Below are 23,393 nucleotides of genomic sequence, written 5' to 3' on the forward strand. Positions count from 1 at the left end.
TGCAGAGCCCAACAAGGGGCTAGACCTCAGGAGATCTCACGAACCTTGAGATCACGACCTGAGCCAAAATCAAGAGTCGGACGCTTAACCGACTGAGCCACACAGGCGCCCCTCCAAATTTTCTTTATGTACAGAAAAACAGGTATAATTTTGAGTTTTTATCTTTAACATCTTCCGTAACTGTAAGAAAAGGCTCCTGTGATCTCCTGCTGTGCCCCCTATAACCCAAGTTAAACTACAAATGAAACCACACATTCAAACTGGTGTGAGAGCAATCCTATGGTGCCAGGATCTCTCCAGGAACGCCAACCTCAAATCACTCGCGCACTCTCACTGGTTAAGGAAAAATCCATTATATTGGATGAGTCAGTCAGTTACATAAACTCCATGAAGATGTGCTTATCAGGCCTGTGTATCTGCAGATATGGCAGGGAGCTGTCCTAGATATAAAAATTAAATGGACCCATTGCAAAATAATCTAATCCATTTTAAACACCAGGATGCTGTATCAGTGATGGTGGGGTGGCTGCAGGGAGAGGCGGGTGTGGAGGGGGTGTGCAGGGCAGGCTGGAAGAAACCTGACAACAGGAAAGAGATGCCTGGAAGTTTCGATCGGCAATAAGCAACAGAGGCAGATCCCACTTAACAGCAAGCAGAGTGCGAAGATCTGAGTTTCAGACATCTGCTTTTGGTGGCCTGGAGACAAAGGGGCATAGGGACAGTTCTCCAAGCTTGGGAGTTGGGTTGGGTCCCTCACCGGTAAGGTGGATGGCTGTGAGGTTCTCTGTGATAAGATACGGTGGCAAGTGTTACTCAAAACCCTCTCTTAGGTCTTGAAATGGTCAGTCATTGTGACTTGGGGAAGATGAAGGCCAGGTCACAGCGACTGCCACAGCGGCTCCCCAAATTCCTGCTATTGTATGGAAGCACACACCTCCTTTCCCAAAGTATTTCTTCTTCCGGATTGTGCTTTCAACCTTCATGTTAGTTATTTTTCCCTCTGAAAACATGAGTGGAAATCTCCTGGTGTATTTTTTTTAAGGAGCTTTTCTCTTCTGTGACGTTCTGAGATACAGGCTTATCAAAAGTTCCCTGAAGGTGAAAAATTGAATTTAAATAAAACTCCAGGTAGCTCTGAGGTGTGTTTGTGCTCTCCCAGGTGGGTATGGTACAGCAGTGTGTGGGTTTGATTTCTCTGGGGAAAACTCTACTGAAAAGAGGCTTGAGTTTAGGATGAGAGGTAAAGATTAGAAAACTGTAAGGTGGCCCATAAGCAGAGAGGTGGAATCTGGGTTTCTCAGCCCCGGCTTTCCTTCTCCAGACCCCCTAAGTCCTGGGAGTGAAAATGCTGAGCAGAGACACAGTGTTGTTGCACCAGCTGTATGTCTGCCGGTGTTTCCTTCGCTGCTGCTGCCAGGGAGAATCCGGGGGTGCAGTGAGACTGAGGGGACACAGAGACGAGAGAAAAACGCTGTGCCACTGGCTGAAGAGACGGCAGGCCACAAGTAACCAGCTAATCCTAAAACTACAGGGAAGAGCTGTCTTTAACGCAGAGACAGTGGTGAGTATTAGGAGAAAGAGGATTTCTAATTTGTCTGTCTTGCTCCACTGTTTTGTGGCAACTGAGCAAATGAGGAAGATTAAATTAGCTGTCATTATGACTACATCATGTTTAATAAAGTTAAAATTGAGAGAACATCTTTGTAAAATAGAATTCTAAGCCTAACACATTAATGGCGCTTAATGAACCAAAACTGGGTAAATCCCTTTGGAGAGCCAACACATAAACAAAGCTATTAATTAGGTCACAGTTGTTTCCCAACAAGCCTTTTGTTTGATTTACTTACAGTAAACAAAACCATATCCATACGTCTTTGTGCAGAAGTATTCACCAGTGCAACAAAATGTAATTATTACACCGTGAGCGCGTGCAATTACACGACTTTACGATGACAAGGCTGTGGTTATGCCCTTCATTAGCATCCGTCACTTCCCCAGCCCCTCCGTGAGCGACCGCCACCCTCTGGAGCAGGAGGCCTTGCCGCTGAGTGACTCGTCTTTATGTCCTTAAAGCTTTCAGAGTAACAGAACAGATGATCACTTGCTTTTGGAAAGGAAATGGGTATTTCTAAAGCCAGCAAGAAAAAAAAAAGATTGCTCCAAAAATCAAAGGTTCAAGAAGGAACATTACTTATGGTGTTTTGCTAGACTAAAAGCCAACTAGTAATCAGAAGTTCTAGAATAAAACAGAAGGCTTCTCCCTGGAGTGGATGGAACACAGAGGACGATTCCCCAACGATGAACTAGGGAATGAGTGCCACTTGGATCCCCTGAGGTCTGATCCTGCCATTCCCTGTCAAAGGAGTCAGCAAACCAAAACCAGCTCTGACCAAGATGTAAGCAGGTGGCCAAGTTCACCTGCCCATGATGTCCCTGACGAGCTCTCAGTGGGGGGGGGGGGGGGGGGGGGAAGGGGATGCTGGGGGCTGGACTGAAGGTTCCTCATCACTGGAGCTGGGAGTGGGAACAGCAGCCCCACAGGAACACACAGAGCCCACCATGGAAAGTAAGGTCCTTCCCAGCAATGGTCACGGACTCTAAAAGGAACCCTGTGCTTCCTGTCTCCAAACTGACTTCTCCCTCAGTCTCCCCAACTCCTCCAAATCTCAGGCCCCTTCCCTCACACCCCAGGCTCCGCCCATCACACCGTCGTTTATCTGCCCTTAATCCAACCATCTCACCATTTCCACTGCTGGTGCCTTAGCCTAAGCCACCAACATCCAGTTGAACCAAAAGACAACCGACAGTTTTAACAAGCGATTTTAACTCTCTCTTTAAGGAAAGAAAGAGAGCACAGCAGGGCCAGGTTCGAAAGGACGGGAGGGGCTGTAAACTGCTTTGCAAAACCACATTAAGGATTTGGACAAAGACCCCTGGCCCAGAGAGAAAAATCTGAGCTTCTTGAAATTTATCAGGAGATACTCATACGGGAAGCATTAAACACACAGACATACTTTGCTAACGGCAATGAGGCGCACTGGTTAAGGGGATACTCGAGCTCACATGTGTGGGTCAAGTGCTGATGGGTAATGCAAATGGGTAAGGCTTAGGAATGACCAAAAACAAGATTTAGGAATGACCAGCTGACGAGTCTGTCAAATTCTGTCCTTCTCTGCTGTTTCCCTAAACGATCCCGCATTCCAAGGTGGCAGTATTTCTAAGGATGAGATGATAAAAAGAAGCTACTACCACCAAAATGTTGTAATACCAAAACCTCGAAATAAATCTATATGGTACATTTAGGAGCAAAGGTTTGATGTGAAGGTGCTCTTCACTGAGCTGGAGATCAAGCCAGCTTTCTGCCACTGCAACCAAAGCCTGGCAAAGCACTTCAAACAGGGAAAATTCTAGCATCATTCACTTATTGCGGAAAAAGGAGGCTTCTAGGGACAATCTGTGAAATACAAAGCCGAGAGACAAGAACAAAGTGACAGGTAGCAAGTAGAAATCAAAGGTTATTTTTCCAGTTTCCATTCAAAAGGAAGGAATAAGGATGCTACCAATGCCACACAACGTTTCTGGAATCTAAGAGTCACTGTCCTGCCATCATGGAATGTCACATGGTCACTCAAAAAAGTCTGCTGGAGTGGCTTGCTTCCTAGTTCTAGGTGTCCTAGTTCACACCAGCCATGCTGCCTGAAGCCTACAGTATCCCTTTGGTTGGGAACACCCAGCTCCTGTCGCCAACCTCGTCGGAGCTCATTCCTGCACAATGTCTAGGCCTGGGGAGCGCCAAGGTTGAAGGCACCGCTTCACCGTGGAGAGTCCGGTTATCTTCTCACTGCTGCCACTGACGATCCCGTCTGACAATGCATGTGAAACGGGGTGGGAGGGAATATTCCAGAAACTGCCCAAAGAGTCAAAAGGGACAGCTCTGTTTTCACTGGACATAAGGAAGCTTGGATATTACTACTTATTACCGATTACCAACCTGTTTAGTACAGATCATCAAAAACTTGGTTAACCCTATCTGTTGCCTCTCACACGCTGTGTAGGCCTTCTTTATTTACTTTCTCACCACTAATCAAAGCACCACCGGATACTGTGGTGTCTGGTAACAACAGTCAGCATCCATGAGACAGGTGAAAATCAGCCTGTTGCCATGGACTGGGAATTACCCTGAAAATAATACGTGCATTCCTTGGGCTTATTTGTAGCCAAAGGGTTTTCCTTTGAGGCATGGCCTCCTTATCATTTCATAAAACCACATCCTAAGATAACTGAAACTGAGTAAGCAAAAGAGGGAAAAGAGAAGAAAAAATATAGGAGGATAGGGTGAGAGAAAAGGGAGGGAGGATAAAAGAAAAGGAAGGAAAGACTGAACTACTAAGAAAGAAAAAGAAAAAGCCAATCAAACCTGGCAGATACTGGACAGGTTTCCACAGACCAAAGCTTGAAGCCTGCCTTGTGTGTAGTCCCTGGCTGTGCTGTGTAAGAGACCTGCTGCTTGGTCACCTAGTCTCAGCCCCAGATCCACCATTTTTCCTACACTCTCAGCTCATTTGCTTTCTGCAAACCACATTCCAGAGAGCTTTGGCCGGCTGGTGCTCTGTTGGGTTCCACCAGCAGGGGGCACTTGGGGGAGGGGGTGTTGAAGGTGAGACACAGAGCAAATGGTCGCCATGGCCTATGTTGCTCCTGCAACATCACCTGGGGCCCGGGACCTGCCACCACCCCCATTCTTCCATTAGAACACACATTGAGAACTAGTCTCATTGTAGTCCCTCACAAATGTAACCAGCGGCTGGGCAGTGACTCTCCTTGGAGGTCTGAGCATGAGTCTTTAGGGTCTTTCCTCTGAGTTCTCAGGTCTAGAGATCTGTCTTGGGGCTCAGTACCTGCTTCCTAAAATCATTACCCCAGTTCTTCTCTTCCACTCTTCCAGCCTTCCAATTCCTACGTTAAATCCTTTCTGTTGAAATACTTTGTGTTTCTGACTACGGCTTCTCCCTTCATAGACTCCCCTTTGTCAGTGCATCTTGTGAACATCCTGACAGACAAGAAATTCTGCAAGTTACCCAATAACATCCTGGCAGCCTAAATGAAACGGTAACTTTTTGATTAAGAGAATCCAAAATACTGAAACAACTGTGACGTGGTCAGAAGTACTATTTTACCCCTCTGTAAGAAGAGGCCAGATCTTGAATTTGAAAGATTTTCATGGTTGGCCATCTTAAAGGAAAAGGACAATTCAAATACACTTTTAATACGCAAATATGAAATCATTAGTTTATTTAATAGCACATTCTGAAGGTATAGTTAAGTACCTGAGTCACTATCAGGAATGAGAGGAAAAATTAACAGAAAATGAACTTATTAGAGGTTTCTATCAGGTTGTATAAGGAAGGTTAAGCTGAAAAACTGAACATAAATGGAAAAAACTGGAAAGTCACAGGTGAGGGTCTTACCATTATCTTGTCGCTGTCAATAATGGTGTTCAACCTGTGTGCAATGGTCAGCACTGTGCACTGGGCAAATTTCTCACGGATTTTTTTTTGTATTAACTCGTCAGTTCTGGAACCAAAAAAGTTGGATTTAGTTCAGTAAAGATAGGAGAAGCAGACTTAAGCCCTAAAACAATCGTGACATTTTCATAATGTTTTTAAAAATCAAAAACATGAGATAGTTCTTAAAAAACTGAGTATAAGAAAATCTATTCAGAAGTTTCCTGTTTTGCATATGACGATGTTAAATATGCTTCCCTCCACTTGCTTGAAACTATCAAGAGTACCACTGAGGAAATCTAGCTGTCTTAGGATGCCTAATAATGTCGTTATCACCGTATAACTTCTTTTTGGTTTCTTCCTGCTTTCCAAAATTAACATTACCAATGATACCTTTGGGACAAAGAGAGTACCTGGAAACATTTCTCAGCATCATTAAATGTTTCCCATTTACCACATTTAAAGTTTGGATTCCAAGGTTCATGGGCCCCAGTTCTGTACCTCACATCCACATTCGCCGTTGCTTCATCAATGATCAATATTCGATTTTTCCTGAGGATGGCTCTCGCGAGGCACACCAACTGCCTCTGTCCGACACTGAAGTTCGATCCTGATTCTGCTAATTGGGTGTCCAATTTGCCAGGAAGATCTTCGATGCATTCTTTAAGCTGCACCTGTGGATGCAGAAAGAAGGACTTCTTCCTAAACAAAGTAGTACTGACATAGACAAGCCCACTAGACACAAGAGCTCTGAAGTTCTAGTTCTTCTTACACATCTTATATGTCCAGTCACGTGAATGGGAGAGTTACTTCTAATTACTGTCTACTTAAAGATGGTTGTGTCAACTCAGGCCAGAACTATTCTCTGACTTAGGAGCACATGGATTTTTTTATTTTATTTTATTAAAAAAAAATTTTTTTTTAATGTTTTTATTTATTTTTGAGACAGAGAGAGACAGAGCATGAGCAGGGGAGGAGCAGAAAGAGAGGGAGAGACAGAATCTAAAGCAGGCTCCAGGCTCTGTGCTGTCAGCACAGAGCCCCCACACGGGGCTCGAACTCACAGACTGTGAGATCATGACCTGAGCTGAAGTCGGATGCTAACTGTCTGAGCCACCCAGGTGCCCCTGTTTATTTTTAATTATTTTGTTTTATTTAAAAAAAAAAATTAGGTTTATTTATTTTGAGAGAGAGAGAGAGAACCCGCAAGCAGGGTAGAGATAGAGAGAGGAGCAGAGACAGAATCCCAAGCAGGCTTCCTACTGTCAACACAGAGCCCGGAGTGGGTTTCAAACTCACAAACTGTGAGATCATGACCTGTGCTGAAACCAAGAGTCAGAAGCCCAACCGACTGAGCCACTCAGGTGCCCCAGGAGCACAAGCTTAATGGGAATCAAGACTCTTCTCTGTTGCCATCAGCAGGCATCATCTGTTCATGCATTGAGAAATATGTACTATGTTAAATAATGCTATTCTCAAAGTAAAATATGGAATAATTAATAATGTTCCTTCATAATTTTTAGATAAAAGGTAACAAAGAATTTACAAAGACAAAAAGCAAAAAACAGAGGTTGCTTGGGGCAGAGGGTTAACTGTAAACAGAGAAGAGGGAATTTTGGGATGGTGACAGAAATGTCCTAACACTGGACTGCTATGATGATTAACTACAAATTTACCAAAATCACTGAATCACACTTATAATGAGGGGATTTTCTGGCATATAAAATTATTTCTCAATAAAGTTTGTGAAAAGAAATCATCTCAGTGTCCCCCATCCCTGCCACATGATGCCCACGAGGAACCTCCCCCTTGGGATTAATTAAGGAAATCGCTCAAAAAATGAAGCCATTTTTCTCAATGTAGTCTAAACATTTAAAAAAGTTAAAAGGGGGCGCCTGGGTGGCTCAGTCGGTTAAGTGGCCGACTTCGGCTCAGGTCATGATCTCACGGTCTGTGAGTTCGAGCCCCGTGTCAGGCTCTGTGCTGACAGCTCAGAGCCTGGAGCCTGTTTCGGATTCTGTGTCTCCCTCTCTCTGACCCTCCCCGTTCATGCTCTGTCTCTCTCTGTCTCAAAAATAAATAAACGTTAAAAAAAAAAATCATTTAAAAAAGTTAAAAGGATTGTTACGGTTGAGTCAAGCTTCCCAAAATACATTTTGTATTGGAGTTAGTACACTAAAGAGAAGAAAAAAATTTTTTAATTATTGCAAGAAGCAAGGTTCTCTAAAGGTATAATCTTGTCAGCACTTTACCATTTTGGAAGGTTTTAAAGTTAAAAAAAAAATTCAAACAATGGCAAACCACAGCTCATATATTAGCAAACCTGGAACCTATTTGGGGGATGGCTCTTTCCCAAATTTAATCCATTCTGCTAGACCAGTCAAGTTCAATTATTTCAATCTCGTAAATGTTTTGCAGTGAATGAAAACTCATGAAAAATAGGACACAACATCACATCTTATTTCCCCCAGACTATGAGTTTAGATAGTGCTTACATTAATCTATCTTCATAAAACTGTAAGTTCCAAAAAACAAACTTTTATTTTTAAACACCAAAGATAAACTGAAAGCACACAGTGGTAGAGCTCAGCTCAATGAATACTCATTTGGGAAAATTTTATAGAACAAGACCAAACTCAGGCTCCACTAGGGAGTTAAAGAACAGAGAGTAAATACGTTTCAAATTAAGAGACCAACGGATGAAAGGGTGATGGCCAATAAGCAGGGACACAGAACCACAATGTCAAATGACAAAACACAAGGGTGAGTGAGCAGTGTTTTTACAACATCCTAAATGCTGAAAGTACTTCTGTGAATGGGATTATTGTGCTTTTGATCAAAGTCCAATCCCCAGAAATGGGCAATGTGAGTTAGGATTAAATACAGTATCGGTACCCAGCATTAGCATGAAAGGTACATAAAGCCTAAAGAGGAAGATCTGGGTGGTGGGGGCCAGTCCTTGCACTGAAAATTATGAAGTGGAAGATGTCCCTTTAGTCAACCTCTTCCACTACAAGTAGGAGGGCTCATGGGTGATTCTTTTTATGACACCCATTCATCAATCTATAGCCCAGGTGATGGAACTGACCAAGGCTTTTATCAGCTCTGCCTTCTGAGCTGACTTTTGTAATACTTGTATAAGCCTGACTTTGAAGAAAGAACCTCATGCTTGCTCCTGACTCAGATGACAGCTCACCACTAGTCTGGTTTTTGATCCTCCTTTGGGTTGCCCATATCTGCCTGAAGAAGAATAAACAGGTTTCCCAGAAAACAGGCTTTTCTGAGACACACATTTCTTCATTTATGAATCAGGGTTGATTATAAGAATGATACAAACATGAAGGCCCTCTGTAGTGTTTTCACACATTCAAGTTATAATTAAGTACTAGAACCGAGAAAAAGGAGAGAGAGGCAGAACACAGGAAGTAGGAGTTACAACTGGAGAATCTGAAAACCTATCTGATAGTAGAATATTACCGTTCCATTTGAGTGAGATAAGGATTATGTAGGAGGATGTCCTTAATCTTATAAGGTATATATTTATGTATCTAAGGGTGAATTGCAACTTATAATGAAAATTTCTGCAATTTGTTTTCCAGCAGTTGAGGACCACAGAGACTGCAGAAAAGAGGAAGCAAATGTGGCAATATATTAACCAGTGAATCTAGGTGAAGGGTACATGTGTGTTCATGATACTATTACTTCTACTTTCTTGTGATTTAACATTTTTTATTTTAAAGGTTATTATTGAGAGAGAGTGCGCACACGAGTGGGGAAGTTTGTTTATTTTTGAGAAAGAGAATCTCAAGCAGGCTCTGTGCTGTCAGTGACATGGGGCTCGATCTCATGAACTGTGACATCATGACCTGAGCCAAAATCAAGAGTTGGATGCTTAACCAACTGAGCCACCCAGGTGCCCCTGAAATTTTTTAAATAAAAAATTGGGACCTTGAAGCCAGACTGCCTCGGCATAAGTACTGCCAACTGGGTAAGTTCCTGAACTTTCTCTATCTTAACTTCTTGACCTTTAAATAAAACTGTAATAATTCCAAAGGTGTCTACCTTCTAACGTTGGGATAGAAAATGAGTCAGTATGTGTAGGGTTTCCAACAGTGTTTGATACAAACTAAGAGATCAATAGATATCATCTATCCATAATGTGGTCAGTTACCATCCCTTCATGTTCTGCTTTATTTTTCTTCTTCACCTATATCAGCACAGAAGCTTGGTTACATATGCATTGGCTTTATTTTCCATCTTCTCCCTGAGATTTACTCCAAGAGAGTTACTGTCTCTTTTAATGACTGGAGGGGTTCTAGAATCTATAAGGATGCCTCTCTAAAAAGCTCTCTTGAAGGGTACTTTTTGGATGTGTGAATGAAGCCACAAGTGTATCCCATTTTGTGACATGTGTTCCTATAAAAATTGGAAAACATATCCATATAGATTATCTATACAATACTATTTTCTTACTAAATGTCACTGTAAAAGAAATGTATTCTTTACAACTATGTACCTTCAAGATATAACGTTGTACTTTAAAACGTACAAAGCATATGGGGCGCTTGGGTGGCTCAGTTGGTTGAGCATCCAACTTCGGCTCAGGTCATGATCTCACAGTTTTTATGAGTTCAAGCCTCGCGTCAGGCTCTGTATTGACAACTCAGAGCCTGGAGCCTGCTTCGGATTCTGTGTCTCCTTCTCTCTCTGCCTCTCCTTTACTCATGCTCTGTCTCTCTCTCTCTCTCTCTCTCTCTCTCTCTCTCAAAAATAAATATTAAGAAATATTTTTAAATGTACAAAGCATTTAATTAAAAAAATTATACTTTAAGGAAAACAGTCAAATAATGGTATTCAAAATGACTTATCTTAGTATAGAGTACTTCAGATTTTTAAGCTTAGGAAAATAATTAATTACAGCAGAATTGAAAATAATAAACTGAATTTATAAGACACCCATTTCCATCATCATATACTACGTGTACTGAATCCACCAGGTGCCAGCACCCTCACAGGAGGTTAACACAGATGTCCAATGATCTCCACGTTCCGTGGAACTTTCTGACTTTTCAAAGAAGAAAGACTGATGCGGGCTAGAAAGAGAAGAGAGACACTGAAATGCAATCAACAGGTGGACAAGGGCTTTTGCTAGAACAAAGCCAAGAGTAAATGAAGTAAAGGGGGAGCCCATTGACCAAAATACATGGCCCAGGGGAAACTGCAAATGCAACATGTCAGGAAAGCAAGAGCTGAATTACATTTTCCCATGTATACACTGCTGATGCTCAGAGTTCTTGGTCTTGGCTTCCTGTATAATGAGATGTACCTGTATTCTAATAGAGATACCATCAGTGTTGAACGTAACTAGACGGTTTCTCCACAGTTCTGACATGATATACCATATTCTTTTTAAAAAATTTTAATGTTTGTTCCTTTATTTTGAAAGAGAGAGAGAGAGAGAGAGAGAGAGCGAGCAGGGGAGGGGCAGAGAGAGAGGGAGACACAATGCCAAGCAGGCTCCACACCATCAACGAAGAACCTGACGCAGGGCTTGAACCCATGAACCGTGAGATCATGACCTGAGCCGAAATCAAGAGATGGATGCTTAACCAAATGAGCCACCCAGGTGCCCCAATGTACCATATTCTTGGTCGCATATCCCAGTATTAAAGCTGTTTTTGTTTTTTTTTTTTTTAAAGAAGTAACATACCGCTGAATTTCTGAGTTTTATCTGGTATGATCTTTTGCCCCTTGACTAATAAACTGCTTCATTTCTAGTCATTACTTATATTTAGGAACTGCTGGTGCTTTGCAAGTGCCCTTACCGCTACTAATTTCTAATGAACTTTCTTTGGTTTATGGCTATTTGTCAATATATGAAAAAAGAGCCTGGATGAGATGGCCAACTGTCTCCCTTCTGAACACCCAACTCATCCAAGAGAGGAGGAGAAAACACAGCTAAGAAGACTTAAAAAAAAAAAAAAAGCATCTTTTCCTTTTAATTCAAGTTCTTAAAGAAGAGAAAATAGTAGTGCTCTCTTACTGGCTCTGAAGCCGACCCTGTGAACTTGGGTTCCAGTTTCCAGTTTGGCATCACTTGTAGACCAGCTGACCAGGGTGTTCAGTCCACCTTATAGGGAGCTGCCAAAGATACCAGGTCTCCTGCCATCTGTTAAAGAGCAGGACTGGTTATGATGCTCAGGTTCAGATGTAAAGGGACGCAGCAAGCCACGGAGATGATGGGTAGGCTGAATAGGATAAATCCAGAAGAATCTGAATGGCACTAGACTTGTATGCTGAATCCTCTGTATGGCGTCTCTCCAGGTAAATGCACATACACTACACCATGGGTACAATTTTTAGGGAAGATTCTTATTCCATAGTGTAAAGGCCTGGAGATTCTAAGGAATCCAGGTGAAGAGTCCCTGACCTACTACAGAATGATCCCAACCTCCCTGAGCAGGCTCATGAAACCCTTACAATGACTGTGAAAAGGTCTGTTGCATTTCATCTGCCAGGAGTATGATCCAGATGATAAAAGCAATAAGGTGCATGAGAGAAAATCTGGAGAATTCAGAAAAGTCAAAGAGGAGAAGAAAAAAAATCACTTATCATTACTCCCCAAATAAACAAGGTTTATGTTTTGGTGCCTTCATCAGGTACATGTTCCAGAATCTATATATGCTTGAAACAGCTGGAATCATACTGTAAAATACAATGATATATCCAAGTTTTAAGAAAATCTGCCAAACCTTTCGTTGAAAAACATACGTCATGAAGAAACAATTCCTAGAGCAATACAACTCCAGCATGACTTCTCACTCTGAGAGGTAACGCCGAAGCAATGAGGTCAGCTGCATAAGCAACACACGAAAACCACTCACTTCACTTTGTTAAACCATCATGTTTATTCCTATTTATAGGAAGTTCCAAATGCAGTTGAAAATAAAGGTAAATCTTACCATTACCACTTGTAACACATCACTTTTAGAATTCTAGCAGGCTACTAAATTTTATCTTAATTTTGGCAGAAGAAAGAAGATGAAATACAAATGATGATCAAATTTCTAAGTTTTTATACGGTTTGTCTCCTAATTAACATTTCTTCATGGTCCTGGGACAATGTGTTCCTAGAGTAATTTTACTATCTGGGAATCTATGAGGAGAGATCTCAAGCTCTGAAACAAAGAGAAAAATGATTTGCCAGTAATTCCTGTTTTATTAAGGTGTGCCACAATTACACCATTAAGTTTATCACAGGAGTTCAAGAGCAGTGGATCGTCCTATTTTTCCCTAGGTTTGATGGCTAACTGTTGTTCTACACACCTCCTCTTCTAGAATTTCACTGGAGAAAGACTCACAAACTTAACTGAAATCAGAGATCAAGTGCTTTCAAGTAGGAAGGACAAGGTGAAGTATTCGGCCCAATTTAGGCAAATAAAATCCCTTCAGTTACTGGAAAGCAGGGTGGGTGTGTAAAGACTCAGCACTGACATGCCTTCAGAAACCAGAATTACTGGCAGGAAACCGTCGAGCTTCCAACTCTCCCCGCTCACAGTCATAGCTCACCTATAAACTGAAAGATTTCAGAGTGTTCCCTGGAAGGGTGACACTAAATGACAAACACACCGAGGCAAAACAACCACAACGTGAGTGATCAGTCACTGGGATCTGTGCGATTTTTTTAAAAAAGAAATAAGCCACACGGTCCCAAAAAGAAAAGATCAAATATTTAGTACCTATTTATTAGGTACTTTTTAAACGTTTATTTATTTATTTTTGGGAGAGAGGGAGAGAACAGGAAAGGAGCAGAGTGAAAGGGAGAATCTCAAGCAGGCTCCATGGTGTCGGCACACAGTTGTGAGATCGTGACCTGAGCCAAAATCAAGAGTTGGACACTGAACTGACGGAACCACCCAGGTGCCCCTTAAGGGCTGACTTTTTAAAAGCAAAAGACTGAGCTAGGTCCCATGAGGGATTAGAAGTCTAAGATTTGGAAGTATGATGTGGTTTCTGACTTCCGGGAGCTTGGAATCAATTGCAGAATGAGGGCAAATACACAGAACGATTAGTGTTAAAATATACAAACCAACAGCATCTTAACAGCCGATATCCTTCCATGCCCTTCCATGCAAGGGCAGGGAATTTCAAAGAGATGGTCCAAATGGAAACACTGCACAAATAATAGAAAATTCTCTAGAGATGAATATATCGGTATAAAAACTTAGTAAAAGTTCCGGGGTCCTGTTACCTACATTTACTCGGTAGCATTAAAATGACACATTTGCCAAAAATAATTATTACACATTCTAGCTGTATTATTTACCTTTACAAACACTTTCTTACAAAACTTCAAAGCATTTCATTAGGATGAGCTCATTTATCTTTCAGTTAATAATGAAAAACTATGATTGTCTCTATTTAGTGGGTGCCCCCTAAGAACAGACAAGTGAAATATATGTTGCAGGCTAACTGGCCACCAAAACTTGAATCCATAAATATAACCTCAAGCTTTGCTGAAGACAAGTAAGATACGTATCTGGTTGCTTTGCATTCTAGGAAGAAAGTTAACCGTGAAAACATGAGACACTTCATTTTTGGTTCACATCATCATCAATACATACATTTTAAGTATATCCACGTCATCAATGTTCTCCTGGGTGGTCAACAGTCAGTTAAACCAGTTAAGTTCCCAGTAACTACCTGCAATGTTCCAGAAGTACGTACATATATACTGATGGTAACGAGTTTAAAATAATTGCATTTTATAAGTTACCTCTGTTAAGGCACTCCACAGTTCCTCATCCGTATGTTCATTAAAGGGATCCAGATTTTTCCTCATTGTTCCAGTGAATAAAACAGGTTCCTAAATATTCCAGAATAGTGAATGTTATTACCGTAGCCTCTTTTCATTTTATTTCGATGCTAAATTCCAAAACAGAATTAAAATATAAAAACCAGAATTCACTATAATCGTTAACACGAAGGTTGCAGATGCCTGTTTACAAAATAGTATATCTATTAATTTTCCATCCTACAAAGTTTGACCCCCAGTGTCTTCCGGACCACTGAACACTAACAGAAGAAACTGCTAAAGTGTGTCGCCTTAAGAAACTGAAGAAGAGAAATGAAGGTTTGGTTTTTGAAAATGCTTTCCTAGTAATATCTGCTTAAACAGGAAAAACAAGGATATAATTATTTGAGGGGCTTTACATCAAGAGATGTGAGTTTATTATCAATCCTGGTGTTGACACTGGAAAACACCAACAGGACGATTAGTTGACGTTTGTGACTCAAAGCAAACTCTCAAGTATGTTCCCATTTGCACTGATGAAGAAGCCAGGATATTTCCTCCTTCGGTAGAACAGTTTTCTTGGATTGGGAATCTGTCCCCATGTGCAAAGGGGACATCCTGTTTTTTGTCCAAAGAGAATGTAAACTAATGGGCCCAGTGGCGCCTTTATTCTCGAGGAGATGCCTATGGTTTTGCATCAGCTAATCCCCACATTATCTTGTCTGTGCATCAGGATTACATGCCTCACAGAACCTCGTTATTAACTGCAAGGGGAGGATAACCTGAAACCCATTGTGACGTGCGTCATAATAAAATGATTTTAATTTAAATAGCTCTTCCTATTCATGTGCTTCAGGAGGAGCCACAATTAAATTACTCTTGCAATATATGCCTCCTTCTGGGTTTCAGGAGAGAATCTGGTGCATAACCTTAGGTAGGCCATTAACGTTTTCTTCTGGAAGGCTCTGATAACCCAGGCTGTAAGAACACGGACAGCAGACACTAGAGGTGGTACAGCACCGAGATGCACACAGATGGGGGAATCGGAGAAGACTGGACTCTTCCACAGGCATCCAAGCACGGCTCGAGGGAATCGCCAGCCTCAAATCTTGCCTGACCTTGGGGCTGGACTATTCCTCCTCTCTTCTCAAAAGCCTGAGAGGACTAAGAAGGTAAACTTTTCTCAAGCCGCGAAGAAGAATGACACTCAGAGAGCCTCCTGGACCGTCTTTTCCTATGGTCTCAATTTTAAGACTGAGGAGGAACAAATGGATGCAGAAGACAGAGACGTGTGCCACCAAAAAATGTGCATGCCTAAAGGCAAATTCCAAATACTGAAAGACATTTAAAAAGCACACATCATTTTTATAAAGTTAAGTGGCCAATATGCCCCAAAAGCACTGAAAAATCACTGGTCATTCAATGTGTCAAAAATAAATTACTGAACTGCACGATCCCAAGACCCCAGTTAAAAGTCACCCTTAACTTTCTCATAAGCCTTCTCCCTGCTGCATCTGTGTTTTTCTCCTCTTCTTATAAGGACACTTATCACGGGATATATACACATCACCCAGTCAATCTTGAGATCCTTCACTTAATTACACCTCCAAAGACCACGGTACCAGGGGTTAGGACTTGGACATATCTTTGGAGGAACCACAATTCAACCCAATACAGCACCCTTTTTCCTATTATCTACTGCAATACTTATTTTATCTTTCTACTATTTTAATTTTGGGGCACAATTTTATATGCAAAGCTTCATAAAAGAAAATTTTCACTGTCATAAATAAATAGTCTCCCCTAAAACTACCGAACTTAGGACCAAAGACTGAACAACAATTTAGGCAACAGTAAGAGTTCCTTGTCAGGGGAATAATCATCATTCTATTTGGGATTTTAAATTCTTCATTCATCCTACTTCAGAAATTCTTCAGATTCTACTTGATCTTACTTTGTAATTATCAACTCAAAGAGTCCATCAAGGCCAATGTGTCTCTTCCTCCAGCTGATTCTCTGAGGTTTATAAAAACGACAGGGCCAGATGGGGGAGGGCTGCTACCCAACCTTCCTCACTTCCTGATGCTCTGCCCTGTCCCGCCAAGGCTCTGAACCATGGGCAGTATCCACTCTGGGGCCCAAGCTGAGAGACTCTGAGGACTGGTGGTTAAGGAGATGAAGGGGCTGAAAGAGAACAGGCTAAGGGATGGGCTTCAAGCCAGTGAAAGAAGTGGGAGGTGGTCTCTGCTCATAGCAACCACGAGCCTATCCAGGTTTACATGACCTGTTGGCCTTCATGTGCCTGTCACAGCGCAAATGCACATCCGGTAAGAAGTCTAGGATAAAGTGCCCACCTGGCTTTCAAAGTACACTCTATGGAAGTGTTACCTAAGCTCATCTACCAAAAAACTGCCTTGTTGTTAAAAGACAGACGTTTCTTCCTTTGTGAAACGATGAAAAGGCCCTGTATCTGCCCATTTGGGAGCCACGGTTTGGGTGGTTCAACAGGACAGGCACAGGAGCACACGTTTAAAGTTCGATCACCTACTTCATTAACAGGAAGGGTCCCTCTCGTCACCCCCTTCACCTTTTTCTCTTTGGGAAAGTTCCTGAAATGGATCCATCTCTCCAAAGACTGGGGCACTAATGTGGGATTTGTTGCAGAGATGGAAGTTGCTCACTCTGATGCTGAGCCTGCAGCAGCTTTATGCTGAGTTTTAGACAGAGACCTCAGCTATCTGTAGGCCTTAAGCAGGCCCTGCTAATTATCAGCAAGTCACTGCTATCATAAATAGAAAAAGTTACATTTTCAGCATTTCCCAGTGCAAGAAGGGTCCCCACTTAAATCCATACAATCTAAAGGGATACAGTAGGCGACTGCTCATGTTTAGTTAGCAGCTATTAGAACAAAGTAGTGCAGTAAACTAGAATATTTTTTTCTGTTATGACATGCCAAAGATGTATTTCAAAATGAGCACAATTTCGATCAAAACTTGAATGAAGAGAATGATTTATTAAAAGATTAGCTGAATGAAGCTGCCTTTTTCTTTAAAAGCAGCAGACAATTTGTTAACAGTGTCTGTTTTACCATGCCCGTGTGCTTTATGCATGGTGCTCGTTTTGGTTTCTATCTATTCCGCTTTTATCCACTTGCCAAGTAAGAAACCACTATATTATCTTCAAAAGGTGATAAAAGTATTCACAGGAGACACACACTGCAAGAGCAGATAAGGGTCAAATTAATTATCATTTCTGATAGATACTATTATTTAAAGTACCCACCTCCAAGCAATTGAAGTTAATAAACTAATCTTATAATGAATAAGTGTTGTAAAAAATGTTTGCAGGCAGAACATTTCAGTGCAGAGATTTATGGTAGAACATACAACCTTCATGTAAACATATACACTAAATATATTAGCCTAAGTATATATTTTTTTGAAGGTACACAATTAAACCTCATTTAATAAGAGTTAGCTGGCATGCTATGGTTAGGTAAACCAATGTTTTTGTTTGGGGTAATATTTTAACTGAAACATTAGTATCAAACCTGGGTTTTGTTTTGTTTTTTTTTTTTATCAGTTTCAAGTTGACTTTTTTTTTTCTTTTTATCTTTTGTGCCATGTTCAGCAATTTTTTCCTTTGTTACAAACATACCACAAGTTCGTATCAGCCATGTGACCCAAAATGGCCACCTCTGAATCAAAGCATTTGGCGTAGTAAATTGATAATCCCTCAACACAACAGGGAGACTGAGAACCACGGTCTTGTTAGCCCTTTTGTGTATGCTACTGGAAGACAAACCTCTCATTATCCCAAGAAGAAACCCTACCCACTAACCTTCAGAAGCTTAAAACGACCCTGGTCCAAGACAAAAACCATACAAGTGGTTACAAACCAGGCAGAGAAAGCACAACACTTTACTGTACCCTAATCACTCCAGCCCCCAACCAGGAAACCGCCCTCTACTAAAATACATCCTCCAGAGCGGCTGCTGGTTCCATGCGTCCTGACAGCTACATTTTCATTTCTGAGCCGAGGACCTTTATTAAGGGCAGCTCGTCTCCCAGTTGCAAGAATGAGACAATCACCTGAAGTAGCTTTAAATCTTGATTTCCTTTTTTTTTTTCTTTTTTTTAAATCCTGTAGCCCCTGAATGAACCGATCATCATCCATATTCAGAAGAAAAGAACACTGTTTGCCGACAAAGGAAAAAGAATTTAAGTCGTGTAAAGTCCTCTTTCGATACAGAAAGGTCAGGAGCTCTGGGGAGCAGTTCCAAGGGCTTTAATGAAGACTTCAGTGTCAGAAACAAAAGGCCGACTCCATTAGGCTAGAATCCAGTTGTATTTCTTTACTAGTAACAGCATACCCACCTCTTCTCTCTGAGTTTTGTTCTCAACAAGGGAAGAAAAAAAAAAAAAAAAAAAAGAGAGAGAAAAGAAAACCAGGTAATAACGAAGAAGTCTTAAAGAGACAGCTTCGCTTAGCCTTTTCCAACCCACTGAGGATAACCCAGGGAATAGAAATACCAAAGGAGCACAGTGGACTGCTTAAAAAATATCTAGGTTTTGCTTTGATTTTAAAAAGTCTATTAAATATAAAAAGCGAATCTGTTTAATCATGATGAAGATGATAGCTGTTGATCTGTGCCAACCCTTGGGGTGCAATCGTAAATAATGAATTTGCATGGAATCACTTTTCAACTGAAAACATTTTCTTGGTGCCAAAAGGAAAGGGGCCTTAGATGTAGAGAATCCATCCAAAAAAGTTTTGAAATCCGTTTTTCCAGATCCTTTCAGATAAGTAAGTTATTCCCTAAATATAATCTCATCTTGCTATTCTCTTTGGGGAATGCGTTTAACTATTTAAAGACGCAAAGGAAGCACAAAGGAGCGCACAGGAAGTGTCCATTTTGGCTACCCATTCTGTTTGTAAAATTATTTAGAAAGCACTTTCATGTTTTACTTCCTCCATAAATTGTACAAATCAAGGAGTACATTCAAAGAATACAGTGTATTCCCAAGTTCCCTGCGGGACTGGCCCCCAACTATCCCCACCGCTCCCTTGCCTCCCGTTCCCACGACGGCCCTGGCTGCTATCACACCTCTCCCAGTTCTGATCTCTGATGGCGTGGTCAGCAGTGACTGAGACGAGCCTGGCAGCGCGGGGCCGCCACGGAAGCTCACCGCTGCAGCCAGGATCACAGCGAGACAGAGCCAGGGAACAGGGCGCCGACCTGGCTCACCTAAACCGGGAACTCCAAGCAACATGCCTTCATTCTGCTCTGCAGAGACAGCTCCCAACTCCCTAGTTCCCTAAATCAGAGTGTTGAGACACAAGGAAACGGTTTCCTATTCATTTTGGTGGAAAGAGTGGTGGAAGTCGTCCTTTAAGGGACCAGGCCAACAGCTGTTCCCACGTCTGCAGCCAGTCACACTGTCAAGAGAGAGGGCTCTCAGCTCTAGCAAGGTAAGATTTCGAGTATCTTCTCCTGACGCTAGCCCATGACACGTAAGGGAATTAACCCCTTTTCCTAAATTGATTTTCTTTTAGTGCTGAGTGTGCCTTGAGTTAACTGTATCCAGCAGCCTTTGTTTCCTTACTGGAAAACAGGGCTAACCCTGTAGGGCTGCTGTGAGAATCAGGACCACCACCAGGGCTCGAGGTATGGGGCTAACATGTATCAGGAGCCCAGCCAAGCAGGGGACAGTGAGGGAACGTGGTTTTCAAACTGCAGGTGCAGCCAACGGATCATGAAATCAATTCTGTGCCTCATGACCATTTTGTCTTTTCTATGAACTAGAACAGAATGGATATAATAGCAAGTCGAGTGCAGAGCACTAAGAGTAATCGTGTTTTGTGGAATATTTGTGTCTGCATGGGTGTGCCCGTGGAATTGTGATACACAGCAGTTGTAGGGGGGACTGCAGTCACCAATGTGCTCTGGTCCCTGGAGGAGCGGTTAGCTGCCCGAGAACGTCCTTGACATAAACAGGAACCCTGGTTCTGCCACATGCTCGTAAAGTGGGTTAAACTCATTGTGCCTCAATTTTTAAATGGGTCAGATGAAGATAACCATATAATTGTGAGGATGAAGGCGGAGACAGTAGGGAAAGAGGCTCAAATATGTGAAGGATTCCACAAATATTAGGAGTAATTCACACTTGTGTAACTCATCTGGGATTAAAACAAGCACAGGAGCAACAGAAATTGGAGACACAGCCTCCGGAAGAGCTAGAAAAAAGCGAGCATGTGGGGGGAGTGGAGAAAGGATGCCAGGGTCTTCAGGGGGCACTGCAGAGTATCAGTGGGGTACAGAGTGGTGGTCGGGAAAGAGCAGGTGGGAGGGAGGCCAGAAAACAAAGTGATGTTCTCTCTTGCTCCTTGCGAGAAGAACGCTGATAGGTTTCTGTTACACTTTACCCTCGAATTCTTATTGTGCACACTTTTGTTTCACTCTTTTAAGTTTATAGAAATAATCTGGTTTGTGTGATAAGCAACAGATGTAAAGGAAATCACCAAGGATCACAAAAACATAAATAGAAATTAAAGAGCAAAGTCCTTCCAGAACCTGTTACTTACTTTTACATAAGTAACCAGAACACCCAAAAGGCTAGTGCCCTGATCCTTAGTAAAAATAGTTACTATTTCCTAAGCATTTCTAAGAGCAAGGCATTGGGCCACAGACGTTTTCTCATCTGGTTAAATCTTCATGACAAATCTGTGAGGCAGCAATTACTAGACCTGGCTTAAGGACGAGGACGCTGGAGCTCGGAGGCCAAGTGATGTCATCAGGGTCACTCACACAGTCCTGAGACTGGGCCGGAATAAAAATGTGGGTCATGTGATCTTAAAGATTCTATCCTGGCTGCCTCCTAGAAGATACCCTGGGACCCTTTACACATTACACGGTCTCTCTAGACTCTCTTTAATCAACAAACATTGCCCCTTAGAGACAAAGGCACACAAAGTGAAAAATGAAAGGTTGTGTGTTTACAATGGTTGGTGATCATTATCTCCATGGGTACAAAGCTTAGTACTGTTTTGTAAGCATGCTCTCCGGAGTATGCACCTACAGCATGCTCCAAAGTAGGGTGGGAAGTTATGGAAGAGGACCAAAACCTGTGGTGATGTCAAGGTGTATTTAGTCTTTGCTCAGATGTGCTTCCAAAACATTACTGGCAGAGCCAAGAAACATCCAACGTTATTTCTTTATTTATACAGTTCTTTTATGTACACAAGCATACAACCATTTCTTATTAAGAAGCATTAAAAATAACACGGGACGTGTTCCTAGGTCCTTTCATCCAAGGACATGAAAGTACTTTACAGGCACGCCCATTGTTTCTGCTCACTAATCTCGTTTGGCCCATTTCAGAGACAGGTACAACCGAAATACAAAACTTGGGAATTTCAACTCATTTACTTTCTACTGTAGTCACGAAGTCATGAATCTAACAGCCAGAGGAAATCTTTAAATATAGGGGTTGAAAGTGCTGCAAATTTCTTTCCATTTTTCCTGAAAGGGGTATTTTAAAAAACAAATTTCTTTTTTCCAAATGGATAAAATAGATGAAGATGATGACAAGGTGACAGGTGGAAAAAAGGTCACCAGATGTACAGTGAGGACCATTTCATAATGTATGTAAGTACCGAGTCACGGTGTTATACACCTGAATCTAATACTGTATGTCAATTATTCTTCAATTAAAAAAAAAGAAAAAGGATAGAAGCATCAGGGATAGGAGAGTTATTAAAAATTTTTTAATTATGCTAAAGTACACATAACACAAAATTTACCACTTTAATCATTTTTAAGTGACCAATTCGGTGGTATTAAAATGCATTCACATCACTGTGTAGCCATCACCACCGTCTAGGTCCACAATTCTTTATAATTCCAAACTCTGTACCCATTAAACACTAACTCTCCATCCCTCCCTCTAGCCCCTGGCGACCACCATTCTACTTCCTGTCTCCAGGAAACTGACTGCTTAAGTACTTCATGGGAGTGGAATCCTAGGGTATTTGTCCTTTTGTGACTGGTTTCTTTCACTTGGCACAATGTCAAAGTTCATCTATGCCTTAGCTCATGTCAGAATTTCCTTCCTTTTGCAGGCCGGATAATAGCCCACTGTGTGAACACACCACACTTTCTCCACTCACCTACCTAAGGACACCTGGACCACTTACACGTTTTCGCTCTTGTGAATACCACTACTATGAATATGGGTGTACAAGTACCTCTTAGAATTTGTTTTCGATGATTTTGGCTACAAAATCAGAGGTGGAGTTGGTAATAGTATAAGATCATTCTATATGATCATTCCTATGTGATCCTATTTTTATATTTTTAAGGAAACTCTGTTGTTTCCCACAGTGGCCTCATTTTATACCCACACAAGCAATGAACAAGGGTTCAAACTCTCCCACTAACTTCCAAGCACTTGGTGTTTTCTTTCCCTTCCCTCCCTCTCTCCCTCCCTTTCTTTTTTTTTTTTTTTTTTAAAGTAATCTCTATACCCAAGGTGGAGCTTGAACATATGACCCCAAGATTAAGAGTCACATGCTCTACTGAGCCAGCCAGGTGCCCCAGTGTTTTCCGTTTTATTGATAGTAGTGACTATTGGGGATGAGATGGCATCTCATTGTGGTTCTGAAAGGAGTATCCTGATTTAAAAAAAAAAAAAAATTTTAATGTTTGAGAGAAAGAGAGTGTGTGTGCACATGCATGAGTAGGGGAGGGGCAGAGAGAGACAGAGAGAGGGAGACACAGAATCTGAAGCAGGCTCCAAGCTGTCAGCACAGAGCCTGATGCAGGGCTCAAACACGCTGATGGCAAGATAGTAACCTGAACCAAAGTCAGATGCTCAACTGACTGAGCCACCTAGGTCCCAATACCTTCTGAATTTTTACTGAAACTGAAATGATGGACCACAAGGAATGAAAGGTGCTTCTACTGTGCATTATCCAATCACTAAAACATTTCCTGAAAGTCATACTTCTATTAAGAAGCAGAATAAGGGAACAGAATCAAAGCCCAGAAAGAGATGGCCAACTGCACCCTCCATCATCACAGCAGCCAGGTCCTG

At 41.7% G+C, this 23,393-nt stretch overlaps 1 protein-coding gene across 5 annotated transcripts in view; it reads right to left on the bottom strand.

The window, feature by feature from the left end:
• ABCC4 (ATP binding cassette subfamily C member 4) overlaps positions 1–23,393 on the bottom strand; it is a 262,716-nt gene that overhangs the window by 17,485 nt on the left and 221,838 nt on the right. For all 5 annotated transcript variants that reach the window (XM_045480729.1, XM_045480750.1, XM_045480739.1 and 2 more), the window contains 3 exons: positions 14,281–14,370; positions 6,006–6,178; positions 5,469–5,574 (listed from right to left, as the gene is read on the bottom strand). In XM_045480729.1, coding sequence (XP_045336685.1) covers positions 5,469–5,574; positions 6,006–6,178; positions 14,281–14,370 — 369 coding nt within the window. The remainder of the gene's footprint in view (positions 1–5,468; positions 5,575–6,005; positions 6,179–14,280; positions 14,371–23,393) is intronic.

Source organism: Leopardus geoffroyi, chromosome A1 (genome assembly GCF_018350155.1).
Source record: "Leopardus geoffroyi isolate Oge1 chromosome A1, O.geoffroyi_Oge1_pat1.0, whole genome shotgun sequence".
Lineage (NCBI taxonomy): Eukaryota > Metazoa > Chordata > Mammalia > Carnivora > Felidae > Leopardus > Leopardus geoffroyi.